The following is a 19,477-nucleotide window of genomic DNA, read 5'->3' as shown; positions in this document are numbered from 1 at the left end:
GCTTTTCCTATATCTTGTGCATAAGAAATCTTCCTTTAGTGTAGATACCTAGATAGAAATGAATTCAAAAGTTGCATAAATTTTGTGATAGCTTGAGGACATTCAGACAAAGGGCAGCTGTGGTTAGAATCTGGCCTACCAAATTATCATAGACATCCCCCTCCCCTCACTTCCAGACAAATGTCTGGAAAGCAACACAGCTAAAGGTCCTACCCATCACTAGATGCTATCACCTACTACATAGCACACCCATCCTCACCTAAATAGCTTACCAGCTAGCAATCGACCACAATGCATAAAGAGGAAAGAATTCAGCTTAACTGCCAAATCCCATATATTTAGTGTTCAGGAGAAATATAAGAAGCACTTCTGAATTGGCACACATGATCACAAAACTGTGGAGTAACAAGTACAGAATACCAATGTGTTGTTTCTAATAGCAATAGAATAGACCTGCATTTTGGGTCTTGCACTTTCACGTGCTGCTTATGAGCCACTGTCGCAGTCTGTAGTGGACAGGCTCTTTGTGAGCTCCATAGCCAAGGAGAAAGTTCATTCTTAACCAGGCTCATCTAGCTTGTTCTATAACAAGGGCTGAAATCAAAGAGTTCACATCTATGCATCTTCTATGCAAAGTAAATCTTCCACCTTTTTCAACAGCAGATTAACTTTGTGTTGTAACTAACCTAGAAATCATTAACATTCAAATTTACAATGCACCTCACTCTGTTTTCTCTTCTTTTACCCCTATTTCCCTATCACAGTTTGTGTTTTTCATCTTTTCTTCTGAAAACATCTCAGTTCCTAGCTCTTAAAAAGCCATACTTCTGTCACTCCCCTCCCTCATTTCGATGAGTGAAAACAACTTTCCCAGCCTCCCGGGTTGCCTCAAAAAGATTTCTGTTTCATCTCCTTTTATGCCTGTGTATGGTCACACTAAACAAATAAAAATAGTAAAATAATAATAGTTAACATAGAATGGTCTAAGCACTCACTTGTTACCTAAGCAACAGAAAAATTAACCTCCAAAAAAACCCCAACTTCATCCTCTTCATGCTGAGATATAGGGAACATATATTTCAAATTACCTAATGATTACCTATGAAGAAAAAGGCACAGCAGGTACTAAATGAAGGCACAGAATGGAATAAAGACAAGGCAACACCGCATTTGCTGTATGAAACGAGAGCCTTACCATCCTGCTGGCCCTGGAGGTTCTGAGGACTTTGCATTCTCTCTTCCAGATTTGAGCTGAGGTCAGAGTTCACAGCTGACATCCTGGTTGAGTCACTCATATCAAACTCATCACTTTCTATAGAGCTTTCATCCTGCAAATAAAAGTGTCAGAAGACGCTGTTCACATTACACGTGCAGTTCACTCGTTCCCATTTGTTTCACTCACACCTGGTGTGGAGTGTAATCATGCGAAATCTTTGTGTATATAAGCAAACAAACAGAGTACATAAAGAAGAGCAAGGAAAAGACACTGTTTATGTGGTATGATAATCTGACAAGTGCATGAGGATACTCCATTACTGCAGTCTCTTAACAGTTTCCATAGTATTTTGCAAAAGAGGGCTAGTACCTAGAGACCCCATAGTAAGTCCTTGTTCTTCAAATTTGGTTGGGGAGAGCTCTCCACATTCCCTGCCTGAATCCTCTACCTTTCCCAAGCAAGGCTGGTAACCCCATGATGACCACTCACAATAAGATATTTCCAAATGGCAACTTGACCTAACAAGAATCCATGATCAAATTCCCTTGACACGATGTCGCCCTTACACTGCTCCTGTATTTAAGGAAGCATCAGTGAAAATGATAAAGCTTAAAGTTCTGAGCATGTTCAAATGATAGTCAATGGCAAACTAAAGTAATATAACCACAAGAATCACTTCAAATTTATTCTATCATCTCATGCATTTTCAATATGATCTATTCCTCAAGTCTAACTAGAGTATTTACTAAGGATGTCAGCAGAGGACAAAAAGTAAAAGTCCCAATCAAATGTTTTGTTCCTATTTATAAAAGCAAAACAGTTTCGGACCTAGTCCAGCATATGTTCACATACATGTTTAAAACTTCACTTGTTTCAGTCCAACTGAAGTTCATGCATCCACTCATGGATTAAAAATCAAGTGCCTACAAGTCTTGCTCTGTAAGCTTCTGAGGCAACATACCAACCTAGGGTGATATACTTTCAGTAACAACTTTCCTGAGATAATTACTCCTGTTATGAAGAAAAGCATTTTAAAGAATTTTAGAGGAAAATACAGCAAATAATTTTGCTTCCCATGAAGATCAGTTTAAAATACTCTCCTAATTTTTTTTTTTTTTTTAACAAAACCAGAACTGACAGGATTCTGACCATTTTTCTGGGTTACTGTGCACCTGTTGTGAACTGGTTTCTACCACAGATACTACTACAGTATCTGTTTTCTTCTTTCTGAGTGCTTGGCCCTTAAATCAGTTCCTCTTTTGGGTCTCAGTGATGTTTCCAGCTTGCATGGGTGTCTCTCTCATTTTCAGAAGGCAAGTTCCCTGCAGTCATGACTCTTGTTAAACTAGGATGGAGTACTGCCAAATGTTGTTTAGAAGTGAGAGTGGGACAACACGCAAGGCGATGCTGTACAGCACCGTGGCACCAGGACATTGACAACTAATGAAACAAACATACCTTGTTCTCAAAGTTTAGTAAAATAAGAAATGGAAAAGTGAGGGCTTCTCTAGCAGGCATCTGTCTGCCTTGCCCAGACAGGGCAGGAGCACCACAGTTACAGCACCAGCAAATACTCAAACACTGCCCTCACACAAGACCATGGTGCATGCTACCTCCTCACCCAGACAGATAGGGCCAAGACACATGTCAAAATGGTTCTGAGGTTTACGGAAAACACATACTGCTTGTTCAAAGAGCAAGATCATAACACAGTCTCCTGCAGACCTTCTAGAAGGCTGTGTCTCTGTTAAGATGCAGTGGTATTTCTCACTGAATCCTGCAGGAACCAGCAAGCAGCAGCAGCCTACATTTTCCAATTCTGAGGTTAGGCAATCTGTATGGGCTCCCAGAAGGGGAGCTCTGGCTATCCAACACTTGCCTGGGTATAAAACAACACACATGGGCAGCCTGTGTTTGCCTACAGCACTCTGTGGAATATCTTCACCTCACTCTCCAAACTGTGTAAACATTTGTTTGAATCTGTGTGGACACATACGCACAGGGAGAGGAGCTGGGAGCCACTGGCATCTTGTCTATCACACAGCGATGAGCTCTCCTTTTAGATGAAGCCCTTTCCCTTTCATCAATGGCCTTAGCTTAAAAATGACAAATTGAGGATAACAATTAAGAGGCTTTCAGTCACTGTGCTAGCTAGTTGTGGGATCCAAGTTTACTCGTGTCTCAATTCCACCCACTCCACAAGAACACAGATATGATTGATGAATCCTTGGAAACAGAGCCTTCCTACAAAGCCAAGCATGTTTTTTAAGTGCATGAAATAGTTTGAATATATGCACCAGCAATCTTGCTGCTTTGTACTACAACATTTTCATTGTCATTTTGTTCTTAGCACAACAAATGTACAGCCCAGAGAAAAAAAGAAATTCTTGGAAAAAAATCTACTTTGAGAAAAGATTATCTTGAGAAACATAAAGATTATCTTGAGAACTTACCTTGTGCTCACCCTGCCCTGGCAAAGACATCATTACTAAAACATACAAGAAATTAGTTTCTCTTCATAAAACCACTGCTGCAGACATTTCAGGCACAGTAATATTAGAACTGCAAAACCAAGTTGGCCATTGCTTGGAAATACCAAGCAATGGTGCTTCCTGGTGCTACCATATCATTGCCACTGGTTCGTCTAGATGAAAAGCTGGTTTAACAAAAATTTCAGTCATCAGACCAGAAAGACTACACCAAAACATTTAGGCTATAGAAGCACTGTGGCAGGTGGCCCTGATCCAGCATGTGTTTGACCCTGTTGTGGAAGGAGTGATCCTCAAGGGAAGAAGTGGAAAACCCAAGGAATCCTTTAACTCCAAAGGCTACTGCAGGGATAAAGCCTCTTCACTCCTGCTACTTGAAACCCTGCTGCCAGATGCCTGAAAAAGGGCAGCACACAGAGGAGATACTCAATAGGAGGGAAACATGACCAGGCTGTGTTTGTGCGGGAAGAAGTCTGAGTCCAGGATCTCTTCCCACACTCTCCACAAAATAAAACAGAAACAAAAGCAAAACAAGAATCCTGATATTTCTAGAAGAGTGATGAAATCCCCACTCTATGGGGTGTTAATAATTCATAAATCTCCACCAATAGCCCATATCTACGTATTAAGAAGCCAAATCTGGCTGATTCCACAGAAGTCAGGAGTCAGTCAGGGTCTTTGACATAATCCAGCTGCTAAGGTTTTTTTTGAAGGTTTTATTTATTAAAGAAGTATCCTGCAGTCAGGCAAAAGGACACAGCATGCAGGACTGCTTCTTAGTTGGCACATAGCTGAGCTTCTAAATATCTGGCTGCTCAAGCAGTAAATGAACATACTTCTAGCAAAATTAGTTTATTACAAATAATTTGGTAGGTGCCATCCAACTGATGAAGCACTTCTTAAGACCTGGAAAAACTTAAAATAAATTATAGAAAGAAAATAATTTTTGAGAAGAAAATCATACCATTCAACTCCAATTCTCTCTGATGAAGCTTGATTCTCAGCCTACTTCTCTTCCTTTTTTTTATTCAAAGTTTCAAAAGCAACCTCTACTCTTATTTATCAGGCTTTTTGCCCTAAAAATTTCAACTGATGTTGCCAGGGCTTCCATCTATCTCACTATAATGTGTTGCAACCTGACTGCTAACCTTGAGAAACACCATGGCATTCATTTCAGCTGTTGATGGTATTGCTTTCTAGTAGACAATGAAAGTCACTGCTGAGCACAACACTAAGCCTCAGGTGAACACGCTGCTCCCATTACCCCTTCCACTGGTCCAGACCGTAAAAGGGCACCTTCAGATAATTTGAAGCAGTAGAGCATATTACCCCCAACCATGGAAGGGTGGTAAGTCATGACATTTTCTCTCATCCTGATTACTTGCAAACAGCCTTGGTTTGGTTTCAGACTCACTATTTTAGCAGCGAAATTGTAAAGATGGGATCAACAATCATCTTATGTTTGGTTTCCTGGCTATCACAAAGGCAAGTACCAAAAGAACACAGAACAGAAACACAAAAGATTTCAGGTTTTACCTCATCTTGCTGTGAATTTAGTAGCTGCAGCTTCATGTGTTTCATATAAGCCATAGTAATTGGCATGTTGTAATCAATCATACTGGTCACCAAAGTTGGAGGTTTTCCATTATCTGCAATAAAAATATTTATTATGCATTATATGTTAATTGTGGAGGCTACTTCAGCCTACTCTGCAGTCAAAGTCAGACAGTTATGTCTTTTAGTCCTAACTTTGGCATTTTTGATTGATTGTAAGATGTACAGATGGAAGTCTCCCAAAGAAAAATGAAAATCAAGTTCAAACCCTGAAAACTGATGAGTTCTTCTACCCTAAATGACTACAGCATATGCACCCTCTCTATTCCTTATGTTTAAGCTCCCATATAAACATTTCCATAGCACAATAAATTATTTCCTCCAGATAAAATTATCTTTCTGTTGAGGGTGCATATGGTACTATACTCCATCCTTAAGTGAAAGCAGAAGATTCACTACCTTCCAGCTTAAGTAAATGAGATTATCTGACTTATTGAACTGTTCCAGTCTACCAAATTTTTATGAACCCTCACTTTAGCTAGGAAAATATAATATGGGTATTAGGAATAAAATGACTTTACATCCCACTATTTGACACTAAAACTACCTTTATGATCTGCTCCATCTGGGTTTAAATGCATTCTTTTCTGGCACTCTGAGCAGCTCATTAGAAATCGTGTCACCGCTTCTCTCGGTAGGAAGGCATAGGTCTCTGAAATCTGAAATGAATAGCAAAATATAGGTGTTATTATATAAGCTGATTGAACACAATTTAACAGAACTGATCATTAGATTTCCAAATAAGGCATACTATCTTATAATGCCAGGAAGCACAATGAAAGCATGTTCTGCATACTATGTAAGATTTCAAGAAACATCTATCCAGTCTGCCCGCTTACCATCTAATGGCCAGTAACAGTTAACACTGAACAAAATCCCACTTACACCAAAAAGGGGGTTGTTTTCTGTTTACAGGTGGCTTTTTTCAAATTCCTATCAGTAAAAAGATTGACCCATAACAGGCACCTCACTGAGGAACGTTTTTCAAAAAAGCTGAAAAGAGACCTCTTTTCTTATAACCAATACCAAAAAAAGGAAGCGTTTGGCTTACGTGTTCTATTGATTTTTATTGTAACAATACATAGACAGATAGATGACTCAGTATATTAGCAGCAATGACAGTATCCTTACTATTTTAACTTTGTATTTGAATGTTTGGTAAAAATACTCTTGGAAAGCTTGTGATTTAATACTATAGAGTAAATATGTTCTTTTTACTAATAGCTATAGAATTTGGGAATTGCTTGATTTTAAAGACAGCTTTACCTGGAGATACCTTGAAACAACAGATTTCAGTTGTTTCCTCATTTTGACATTATCATTCTTTCCAACCACCTATTCTCAAGCAGGCATCACAGGGATTTATTTTTTTTTCTTTTATGAAAGGGGAGAGAATGAAGCAGTTATTGCTGGTTTTAAAGATTGTGTTCCCTCCACTCGCAAGGATGCATATGTCTTTATAGACATTTTGCCTTGCTGAAAAGGACCTGAAGGTTGGTACCAAGCTGAAAATGAGCCAACAGTATACTCTTCGATCACAGATAAAGCACACCTCATACTGGCTGCATCAAGTGTGTGGCCAGCAAATCAAGAACAGTTATTATCCCTCTCTACTCAGTTCTGGTAAGACAGCAGCTGGAATAATGTGCCCACGCTGCCCCTCCGCAGTTCAAGAAGACTGCTGAGAAGCAGAAGAGGGCTCTGTGGCCAGCCACCATGGCAGCTGGAACCTAAAGGAAACCTTGGAAAGAAAGGTTTGAGGGAGCTGGATTTGTTTCATGTGGGTTATGAGGCAGAGAGAGATCTAATTACAGTCCATGACTCTCTGAAGGGGAGTTAAAAAACTGTGGAGAGAAACTCTTCAGAGGGTATAACCAGAGACAACAGCCATCAACTGGGGCTTGGGACATACAAACTGGACATCAGCAAAAACTTCTTCACTAAGAGGCCAGTGCACTGGAGCAGCTTTACCAGACGGGTGGAAGAATCTCCAAACTTGAATGTTTTAACAACATTACAAGACAAAGCCATGGCTTTTCTGTGATTCGTTATATACATTGTATATACACTGAACAGTGCAAGTGTTGTAAGGAAGAAAAAAGCCTTTCTTTTCCCAACTGAGGTGATTGTCTCACAATGGAGATAATCCTTTAAGAAAGACAAAGTTCCAGCAAGAGAGACTAAAAAAAAGACTCAACTCATATCTGCTTGTATCCCCTTACTGTAAACCCTACAGTAGGATTTCATTTCCTATAAAGCACTACACTGATGCATGTCTCTGTAGGAAGTGCAGAAGGACGGAGGTGGGGTGTATGAAAGTGTGCATACAGCAAGGACAAGATAACTTTAATTGGATGTAATTGGGATTATACACTGTACAAATCACTTGTGCTCCTTACATAGGTGCTAGGAGGAGGAGGAATGGCCAGTTTTAACTCTCTTACACTCTTCTCCTTGGCTTGTCACCTACTTAACCTGTGTTGAAACTTACATTTCCTAAAACTCCATGGACCAAGTTTATCAGTGGCAGTATTTTGGAAAATAGGTAGAGTTTAAATTCATGTTTGTTGATGTGATGTGAATCATGGAAATATATAGAAATGATGCATCATAAAATAAGAACGCAAATTATACCATCCTGTTTATGGTACTGTTGTTCAGGCTTTATTGTTGTTGTTTACCTATAGAACAGAAATGTTATTTTGGGGAGGAGAAGGGGATTAGTATAAAAGCAAAATTTGTTCTGTGATGAAAATTGGAAAAGATTTTCTCTGGGCCTGAAGCAATTTGTCTGAAAATGAAGACACTAAATGAAGCCACTTATGAATGGGAGATCCTACCAAAAAAAAAAAAAAAGCATTTTCATATTTTTCCTGGTTTTTATACCACAGAACAGATGCTTACTTACCTTTCTAAATATGAAAACATTGGTTATACTCATGCTTTATGGAATCTAAAAAAAGTATTTAAAATCAGCTAGAATTTAGCATTAGGAAAATTGGTAAGCGCACATACACAGCAACTTCTTTCTCTTAACATTTAACACATTTAGCACTGTATTGAAATTAATGGAGCTTACCCATGGATTCATTAGTTGACTGCATTTGATAGGAATGCTCCATTTATTCTAATCAAGCATCTCTGTCAAAATTCCAGTTCTGCTCAAACAAGATGAAAATCCTCCATGGAAAGCAAGTAAGCTAAGGCCCAGATTTGATAGGTATGTTCCAGTGACTATATGGGAACTGGGTTTTATAACTAAATTCATCCACATAGCAGATGCTTGTGTCTCCAAACTCCCACTGCAACACAGTTTTAAGGATGCCCTTCCCTAAATAACACCAGTTTTCACCAACTTCCTCCCTTGTTTACTTTGTAAGTTGAATCAATCACTTCCATTTCAAGACTTTAGCCAGTATAAATTGGCATAAAGCAATAGGTATGACATTAAAGGAGATATGTAGAGGACATAATCCTCAGCTTTCCTTATTCTTGCTGCTCAAATATACACAAAAAGCTCTTTCTAATTTTCAATGCCAGAAAGCTTACAAACACCACCCCCCCAAACCTCATGTCCCCAGCAGTGCAGATGCCTGTTTGCCTTTCTGATTAAAGAAAGGCACATCTATTTTATAAGATGCAGACAGCCCCTTGCTCACTATGGTGATGCTTTGAACCCGCTGGCTTAGCACCAGCTGTAGCCAGGAAGTGCTCTAACCAAATTAGCACAAGGCTGAACACGAAATCCTGCATTTCACCCCTCAGTTCAGTTTACCAGATTCTGCACAAGGTTGGGCTGATGTAGCTCATGGAGTTGGCTTGCATGTGGGTACTTCAGAGCACAAGCTGGAGACCTATGACACTTTCTATGTAACTACACAGAAATACCTTAGACAGTGGTCTGACTTCATCAGGGAAAATTGTTTCTGTCCTCTACTCTCTCTGAAAGAAAGCAATAATGACTCAGTCCTCAATGATGCTATATATTCTCACTGCCTTCAGCAGCCCTGCTCCTAGCTCTCTTCTCGAGGCTGTTAGCTAACAAAAAATATAGCCAGACCATTTCATTCAGCAATGTGCTGCAATAAAAGAACATTGTTTTACTGCAATTCAAAAAAAAAAAAAAACAAAAAACACCCCACAAATAAAACCCACCAAAAAGCCCCAAACAACGCACACAGTCCTATGTTTTAAGAAAAAAATAAAGCCAGAAAAGTGAATTGAAGTGGGGAAAATTGCATTATTTACATCCACACGTTGACAATGCAAACCAGCATAATTTTGGCATGAATTACAAGAAACTGCTCATGCACATGCCTGCACCAATCAAAGAACAATCAGTGCTGATTTACCAGAACGATAAAATTACTTGGACTGCTTTAAAAACAAAAAAGTATACTTGTTTCAAATATGAAGCATTGTAAGTATGAGATTCCTTATTCTTACTAGTGCTTTTATTGCACATTAGCATGTCTTCTGTCGCTTATAGAATCATAGAATAGTTAGGGTTGGAGAGGACCTTAAGATCATCTAGTTCCAACCTCCCTGCCATGGGCAGGGACACCTCACACTAGACCATGTGGCCCAAGGCTCTGTCCAGCCTGGCCTTGAACACCGCCAGGGATGGAGCATTTACCACTTCTTGGGGCAACCCATTCCAGTGCCTCACCACCCTCACAGTAAGGAACTTCTTCCTTATATCTAACCTGAACTTCCCCTGCTTCAGTTTAAACCCATTCCCCCTTGTCCTAGCACTACAGTCGCTGATGAAGAGTCCCTTCCCAGCATCCTTGTAGGCCCCCTTCAGATATTGGAAGGCTGCTATGAGGTTGTATAGAAACATGTTACCTTATATCTGGCTGTATTCTGTATAACAGACAAATTGGAAAATAAGCAGATTCTAGCAGGTTGGTATTTAGGTATTGTGTACTAGGTATAGCTCTTACAGCTGAATGTGTTTTACATTGTAAAGGGGAAAAAGTTATATGAAGAAGAAACTAGACAGATGGAGCATTAAGCAAAGCGTGCAAAAATCCTACGGGGTTTGTTTTAGCTTCAGAAGTTATAGGATAAGAAGCAAACATTTCCTAGGAATACAGTCACATGCACACCTACACATATTTCATTTTAACTATGAACTCAGAGGAAAATAAAGAGTTGACTTCAGCGTTTCAGAGTCAAAACTTTTATGATCTTATTTCACAAGTCTATGATATAATAGATTTTGACATATATCAACCCATCCAAAACATTGCCCAACAACAAAGGCTTCACTGGATCCCATGAAGAGCGCAACTACTACAAGACAAGTAATGCAGTACCTGGGCATGTAATGTGATTCACACTGGAGCTAAGTGTTGCGTGCCCTAGCTGTCTGTGAGAAGCGTATTGCATTCCTACTCCAGCGCTGCAGGCAGAGAACACGGGCAAAGTCTCCTTTACACTCTCCGGTATTCAGATGATTTAAGTACAGGATGTTGTGATGATGTAGCTTTCAGAGCTACATTTTTATTTGGAAAATTAACAAGCTCTAAACTGAAAGGCAGATTTTAGGACACATATGGCAGAGCAGGAAAGACAAGTGTGAGGAGAGGGAGTGAAATTTTGCAAGTGAACCTATTAACCCCTAAAGAATTAACATGGAGAATATATGTGTAGTCTGGAAGATATGATGTGTCAGAATAGAGATTTTTTTCTGTTGTTGTGCGTATATTTTTTTAATTAAGGGGGGGGGAAGATGATCCAAAGAAGACTTCCAAGAGGAGAGAGAGAGAGAGACAGGGAGAGAAAATGAAGATGGTAATCTGTCCTGGGCCCACAGCCATCAAACCAGGTGGCAGAAATTGGTTTCTTGATGACAGAAGGGCAAGCCAGCCAAGGAAAGTCCTCTCTTTTCCTCAGCAAGAGGTCAGAATAGAAGGCTGACATAGGAAAGCAGACATCTTACTGCTGGGAGTTTTATCAAGAGCTTGCTACCCTGCTATACTGGGGAAAATGCTGTTCCTTCTCATGCTAAACTTGTTTCACAGCTCCCTTTCCTTCCCTCCCCAAGCTGCAGAAGCCTCTTTCTGTGAGGGATGCGATGGGGAACACCTGCTAGCGGGACCACTGCCAGGACACTCAGCACTCGCCCTTTGCAAAGAAGCAAGAACAAGTTCAGAGAGTAAAAGTGCATGGGGCTTGGCTGTTTTGACGTGCACACAGGCATAGTGCGGACGCAAGGATTTAAGTGTGTTAAAACCCTGCACAAACCTTGTATTCTTCTGCTTCCCCAAGGACAAGGTGTGCCCTGGATGGAAACCAGCCAGGCCCCAAACCTGCTTTAACCCTGTTTGATCAGGGAAGTTGTACTGGAAGATGATGTTATTTCAGAGTGAGACCTGTCAAAAAATTCTTTCCCAAGGAAAACATGTTCACCGTGATACTCAGGGGGGACTTACAAGCACAGTCCTGTTTTAGGAAGGGAAAAGTCACGCCATGTTTCATAATCAGACAAAGATTTTTCTTACGGTGACAGGAAAGAGGGAGCCTACTCAACAGCCTGGTCCCAAACCAAGAGACATTTATTACTGCAACAGCTGGATGAGGCACAGGACCCCAGATATTGCCCCACATCTAACAGACTCCTGTGATGCCTCAGATGCTCTATATTTATGTACTACCTATCTGATCAGAGTCTTGCCTCAAGCTACTTTCCTTTGACACATCAATATCTCCCCCATGTTTTACAAGCCTGCTTCTCTTCCAGCTCATCAGCCCAGTGCTCTTTTTTCATTCATGGGTTGGGAGTTTTATTAACTGACCCATTTCTCCTGCTCAGACGTCACAAGCCTCACTCACAGCTCAAGTTCACTGCTGTAATGTTTCAAGGCTTTGCACGGCAGCTACACAGGCTCAACAGGCAGATATTAGATTATTCTTCACAGGTAAAAATACTCAATGAATATGCACACAGAATTTAAGATGCTTAAAGTGGCTGTGAGACTCACACAAACCGTTCTCAGGTAAATGATGCACTAAGTTCTGGGAAACTTTGTCCAGACATAACACACAAAGGTGAGACACTTACTCTGTTGTTTAAATGAATGAAAATATAACATCTTTTTAAAAAATGTTAAAGAAAATAAAGAAAATAAAATCTACTCTGTAACATAGGGCTTGATCACTAAATCAGGCCTAACTGTGCCCATAGCTAAGCCTGAGAGGAGGCAGAGATGTTTTCCATCTTCAGTCTCACCACAGACCATTTTAGTTTCTGGAAAAATGTAATAAGGTTGTTTTTTTTCCTGGTTTGCACTGAATCACAAAGAGTTGTCCTAACAGCTTGAGCCTGTTGCATTATGCTGCTGCTGTAGCCACAACTTTTCCCACTTACTCCCACCTCTGATATGCCCCTCAGCACTTGAATTTAAATTTTACTCACAGACGAATAGTTTACATCAAAACATGCAACTCTACAAAGGCACAGGAAGCCCACTATGCACTTGTTGCACACCTTTCCTAGTACAACAGATGGATTCTTTTCCTGAATACTTCTCGCCTGTGTGTCCCCGTCTTCACTTTGACACCACAGTTCTCCTTTCAGGGTGGGATGCCTATACAAAAATGAGTCCTTGAGGGCAGAGAGTGAAAAGTACTCTCCCCAAGCAATGCAATTCCTCTAGGACACTGAGCTGTAGCAGTGAGTGCTAGCAGAGTAACCCTTATGAAGATCCTCAGTACTTTCTCCCAACCACTTAACCAATTCTTGCATCAGCACATTTCACCACACCTTCTGTGGAGCAGGGCAAAGGACCTCGGGGGAATCCAGGACAAGCAGGGACCTGTTTGGGCACCACTACTTTCCCTGGCACCAAGGAACATGTTCTTTTCACTTCCACACCTTCCTAGTCACCTGTGCCGCTGCTGAACAACTGACTTGGCCAGGCCTTGTGTCACATACCCTGCATTCGTGAAGGAGTTATCTCCTAGATCAAGGTCCTCAGTGTTTTCCCTGTTTGTAAACTTCCCTGGGAACTGGGAAACTAGCTGAGATTATAAACATCACATTAAATATGCCTTCAATCTGGCGTACTCCAGACTTGATTTAAAGTTCTTGGTTTCATTTTATATATATAAAAAAGGACTTTTTTTTTGCTGGTATAGATCTACCTACAGTTATGCTGGCAAGGAACACAGCCCATCAATCTTATGCCGTATACAAGCTGGGCACCAGAAAGGAGCACAAAACCTGCCAGTTAAATGGGAGCTCACTCTTTTTTGCGTATTTTCAAGGTTACTCTTCCACATCGTCTACATGGACTTTCTACAACTCCCTTCTCATTTATTAGTGTGAAAAGAAGAAAATGGGACGTTATTCTAAACTTAAATATTGAAGTACAGATGCTTTCCTAATTAATCCATAGGGTTTCTGCCAAGAAATCATAAAGTTTGAGTTTGGTACGTTGCTGCCCCAATTAAAATATAAAGACTCCCTTCCAATAAGCTGCTCTTTTAGAGCTACCAAGCACCACATCCTATTTATCTTCCTGTACAGCACCACTATAGGAAGTCCCACAGAAATCAATCAGTTGTAAAAATGCCATTCCTTTCCACGTAGTTAACATAAACAAGTCAGTGCAGATTACAGATTTACTAATTGAGTTTGTAAACTGTTCCGAACACACTTTCAGAGAGACCTACTGATGTATTTTAGCACTCCAGGATCTGGGATAACTCTAACAAAAATTAAAAAGACTCTACCTATTCCAAGTTGTTACTCAATATAAATGCACTGTAATTAATTAAGTCACCTTTGACAATTTCATTACCCTTCTAATCCTAGAATCCTAGAATCCTAGAATCACAGAATGGTTTGGGTTGAAAAGGACCTAAAGATCATCTAGTTCCAACCCCCCTGCCTCACACCGCAGGGATGCCTCACACGAGACCATGTCACCCAAGGCTCTGTCCAACCTGGCCTTGAACACCGCCAGGGATGGAGCACTCACCACTTCTTGGGGCAACCCATTCCAGTGCCTCACCACCCTCCCAGTGAAGAACTTCTTCCTTATATCTAACCTGAACTTCCCCTGTTTAAGTTTGAAGCCATTACCCCTTGTCCTCTTACTGCAGTCCCTGATGAAGAGTCCCTCTCTGGCATCCTTATAGGCCCCCTTCAGATACTGGAAGGCTGCTATGAGGTCTCCACGCAGCCTTCTCTTCTCCAGGCCGAACAGCCCCAACTTTATCAGCCTGTCTTCATACGGGAGGTGCTCCAGGCCCCTTATCAACCGTGTGACCCCCCTATGGACCTGCTCCAACAGTTCAATGTTGTTCTTATGTTGAATGGAAGGAGGTTCACTATTGAAAACAGAGACTCACTCATATATAAGCAAATTAATTACTTGAAATCAGTATGTTGCAATTCTTAGGGCTGTGCCATAATTTTTTTAGAAATACTCAGGTACTGAAAATCCATGACAATATTTTACAAACTTCAGAAGTTTGGCAATTTTATACCAAAATTGTGGTGGTTTTTCCCCATCATTTCTACGTTAAAATGTTTCAGTTATCCAGTCAGAGAGCAGAAGCAATGTGAAGCATGTCACGAATCATGAATAACAAATAGCGGTTGTAGCACACAGTTCGTGAACCATCCTTCCTGTAAAAATTCCTCACTCAAACTATTTGGTGAATACTTATGTATGATAAATACATTCACAGATCTCAAGGATGATTCACTTTTGACATGTGAATAAAGAAATAAGACTGAATTAATCTTGTTCCCAATTCACTTAATAAAATTAAACCCCGCCAAAGTACTTCAGTTTGATTTATAAAGCTTTTAGGGTCTAATGTTCTGTGAGACAGTTACCCAAGATACCACCTCTTTTCTCCTTCAATGCCACAGAGATTGCATGGCTTTCTGGAACAGATTGACACTCCAGCTCATAATTTTTAGTGAAGGCATTTTCATGGGCAGGTCCAGTAAAGGAGCGTGGATTTACCAGTTACTCTGATAGAGGCCTGTTTACTTAACCTAATTCTCATGTCAGGATAGAGATCAAGAGTTGACACTAGTTTGTTCTGGACTCTTCTTTCCTTTTTTTAATCAATCAAAGTCTTTAAAAATTGGATATGTGAATCCTGTCCTTGGGAACTATGACTCAATGCCCTTAGTAAACTAATATACAATGAAATGAGTGCACAAAGATTGCACAAAGTCTGGTAATGACACAAACTTACATTTGGGCATCCTTATCCTCTGTTCATAACAATATAATAAGCTCAGATCTCAATTGCAATAAAAGTTGACATCAAATGAAACTACTGTGTAGGCTATTGAATCTGCACAAATAGTTCTCCTTGAAGATACACTTCTCTTTCATGCTGTTTGTGATGAAAAATTTTTTATCTGACCTGGAATCATTGGATTCTTAAGGTAGTAAATATTATACTTGGCATGTATTTATAAGATGATGACTTGAAGTAATGTATTTATAGTTGGCCACATTCCTTATACTTGTATATTATTCTACAACGTTTGTGACCTATAGCTTTAAACAGCTTACTGAGGTAAAACAAAATAGAAAGCGAAAGGTCAATGAAAGCATTACTTTTCTAATGCTTTCTAAAAGTGAAGACCAAGCATCAAATGGCCGAGGTGACAGATGAAAATTAATTTAGACAGTTTGTGTTTGTTCACCCTGAAATAACACTCCAAGCCTTACAGAAGCACACCCAGCTGACTGATGTCTTCATATACCTATCTTAAGGTCAATACCACTGGGAACAAATTATAAGAAATTTTGCCGAGAGCTTATCCCACAAAAACCATCTGAAATAGCCTATAAATAAAACATGTGTGAAGGGATTCATAGATACACAGTGAAGATTGTTATATACCTGAAAAATACAGTAATGGAAAAATAGCTATTATAGCTAAAAGTGAAAATGTGAATCAGAAACCTGGACTTCCCCCACATTTTGGTGACCTCTAACGAAAAACCACTGACATGACTGCAGGTTGTTTATAAGGTGAAGAACATTGTATTGAGGATGACAGGTCACCTCAGGGCCCTGCGCACAGCCCCACACCACCCTCATCCCGCTGGGGCCGTGGGGAGAGATGCCTCAGATGGCCTGCACCCTGGCCAGGGCTGTGAGATGGGGTCTGGCTGGGAGCCCCTGCCCTGCTGCCCTGGGGGAGCTCCTGGTGCTTCAGCAGCTGGAAACAGCTGGGCACGAGGATCAGGATCAACCATGAGTGTGCCTGGCACTATCACAGTGCATGGAAGTTTGGCCATCCAAATCTTGGCAAGCACATACATTTTAAGCACCTTGGGAAAGTGCAGTAAATGTTTCGTTGGCTGTCTGTAAGAAAAGGAAGTGTTCTATTTATGCCAGTAACCACAAAGCTATTTATAGCTATTTTAAGGCAGTGGCTGAACTGGTTAGGTCAAGCAACAACATGCAATTAAAAATCTTAGAAATAATCATATCTCTCTACTCTGCCAGTTTATACAGGTGTGAGAGCTGCCCTCGCAATACTGCTCTCATTGTACCTAGTAGCTTTCTGGCCTCTTGAATTCAGGATGCTTACAAGTTTTTCATACCATTAAACCATTAAGTATAAATAGTCTGCAGCAATAAACTATATCAGGCAACTTCATTCATCTGCTGAAGTACAGCACCTCATTTAGCAAAGTTGTGGCAATACCTCCTAAGCCTTCTTTAAGACTTCATCCATTTAATAACTATTAATACAGTTATTAAAGAAATAGTCAAACCGGCATAGAAAGGATAAATTCTCTGCTTGTACCAATGATAAAATCTCTATTGAAGTCAACAGATCTACCCCTTATTACATATAAAACGTGATTTCTAAACGATGTTTTCATGCATTATTGAAAGATCTCTGAAATAAATTTGAGGGTGAGGGCTACAGTTCTAATCCAGCTGGAAATACAAATCACATGGCATGTGACTAAGCCCAAACAATTCATGCTTTTAGAACTGATGTTCAGTTTTAGTTGTTTTACTTACTGCTTTATACGTTCTCTTTTGTCCAGCATGTTTTCTGATTTGTTCTCCATTAGGCCCAGTTTCAACATGCATGGAATAGATAATGTCAAAGAAATCTTCTACGACGGCTACCCGCCGTAAAGACAGCTTCTCATCTACACCTACTCCATCCTGAAAAGAAATAAAAAGAGAAAAGTAAGGAGGACAGGATGAATACATAAATTATGATAATCAAGGGATGTGTTTTCCTTTTTTAGCAGGGAGTTAAAGACCCTTCCACTGAGATCTGAAGGTCACCCACCCTGTGAATGATAGAAACAGTATTGTAGGAAAGCCGTATGGCCAGGAGGATCATATGGACCCTTGCAAGCAGTCCATTTTGACAAACCAGAGCATTTGGCCTCTCGATAGAAAGTGATCTTTCACTCCAGTGTTTGAAAAAAAAAAAACAGAAAGTGGTGTGCTTCTTTCCCCAAATGCACAAACAAGATTCAAAGGCAGAAGCAGTCCCAAACACTTGTCACAGAAATGCATTATGTGGCTCTTAATAACAATGCAACAGCTCTTTTATTGCCTCATTCCCCTCCCAGTAAATCTGTATCATCTAGCATTTCATAAAGGTATTTTTAAAAGGTTATAATTCGCAGGTGACAGAGCTGACTGTAATTATGAATACAAAGGAAGTTGTTACAAACAATTTACCCCTGCAAAACTTGCTTGAAAACATACTACATGAAGACATATCACAATATGAAGAAAAGAAAGGGATGTTTTTAAAACTTATGATTTTTGCACACAGATGTCTGGTTGGAACACGTGACAGAAAAGTGAGGACACCTACCATCTGATTTTCAAAAGTGATAGTGCTACGGCAGCTAGAGTTCTAAACAGAAACAGTCCCCAGTGTCACTGAAATTAATCAGTGCAATTCAGTTCTTGCCTTTTAAATAGGACTATCCAAAGGAGGGATTTTGTTTGTTTTACAACTGTCTATGGATTCAATTCTAAGGAAGGGGCAGGAATTGGGACTTTTTTTTTCCCCCCAAGCAGGCATCTATCAAGCAGGCTGCGTTTTGTAGCACAATCTTAAGTGTATAAAGAATGAAATAAAAATGGTCAATTCACATGTACTCCAACACAGGATTTTAATTTAGACCTCTGGAGCCTGCAGTGTTACCTGACCTTCAATGTGTATTTTAAGCAATAAGGGCACTCCAAACTGAACACATTTGATAATACCATTACTGCTGCTGTAATTCATACCACAACAAAACTGATTTACATTGATCCTTTTGTGACAAAACACACGCAGTTATTGATTCAATGACCAAATAAAGGCAAAAGATAAGAAATTAAAAGTCAATAATTATGTATGACTCCCAGTTGTTGTCCCTCTGCCCCTAACTTCTTGCTAACCCATTCCAGTAAGTTTGCTGGATGTGGACAAACACGATTTATTTTTCTCACTGCCCCTATTTTTATTCCAGCCCACTTACTTGTATTTTTCATAGAGTTCATAGAAAGAACCTAAATAATCCAAATGACTCCAAAGAACCCCCCAGGGTGACACAGAGGAGATCTGACACATTCCCAGCAGTGATGGAGAAAATGTCAGTGCCTCTGTAGCACAACTTCTTAAATGTGCAGTGCTCCGAATGATATCAGGTTAGGAGGTGTTGCTATGCTACCAGCCAGACAAGTTTTACCTTGTCCTGCTCCAGTATGCCCAACCTCTTCAGAGAGGCCCACTGCCCAAGGCTACATGGTCCCTTCCATCTGCACAGCACATTGTGCTCTTTATCCCCAGGAGACAGTTGGACCAGAGCAGAACTCCTGCACGTGTGTGATGAGAGGATTGCCACAGTCCTGACAGTGTGGAGGATTCAGGGTGGAGGAAGATGAGGAATTTGCAGTGCGATCTCTATCACAGGTCAAAGCCTCAGAGGGATCAGCTGGGAACAGTTGCTCTGAGAAGGTGGCAAAGCACTCATCCCATGAACAGTCTCTAAAATTTCACTAACCACCAGCTCAAAAAATTCTGTAGCATTGTGACAGGTTCTGGTATTGGCATCATTAAGAATTTGTCTGGCATGGCCCACCACTACTCCCACTATTAAAAAAAAGTGCCTTAAAGGTGGCTCCAACATAAAAT

The 19,477-nt window shown here is 40.3% G+C and overlaps 1 protein-coding gene across 2 annotated transcripts in view; it reads right to left on the bottom strand.

Annotated features, from left to right (window-relative positions):
- Positions 1–19,477, bottom strand: part of NOL4 (nucleolar protein 4) — a 189,820-nt gene that overhangs the window by 135,899 nt on the left and 34,444 nt on the right. For both annotated transcript variants that reach the window (XM_030494464.1, XM_030494457.1), the window contains exons 2-5: positions 17,347–17,496; positions 5,867–5,978; positions 5,242–5,354; positions 1,196–1,328 (exon numbers count right to left, since the gene is read on the bottom strand). In XM_030494464.1, the coding sequence (XP_030350324.1) occupies positions 1,196–1,328; positions 5,242–5,354; positions 5,867–5,978; positions 17,347–17,496 (508 nt within the window). The remainder of the gene's footprint in view (positions 1–1,195; positions 1,329–5,241; positions 5,355–5,866; positions 5,979–17,346; positions 17,497–19,477) is intronic.

Source organism: Strigops habroptila, chromosome 1 (genome assembly GCF_004027225.2).
Source record: "Strigops habroptila isolate Jane chromosome 1, bStrHab1.2.pri, whole genome shotgun sequence".
NCBI classification, from domain to species: domain Eukaryota; kingdom Metazoa; phylum Chordata; class Aves; order Psittaciformes; family Psittacidae; genus Strigops; species Strigops habroptila.
Note: the sequence above shows the minus strand (reverse complement) of the source record. Positions and strands in the feature narration are given on the sequence as shown.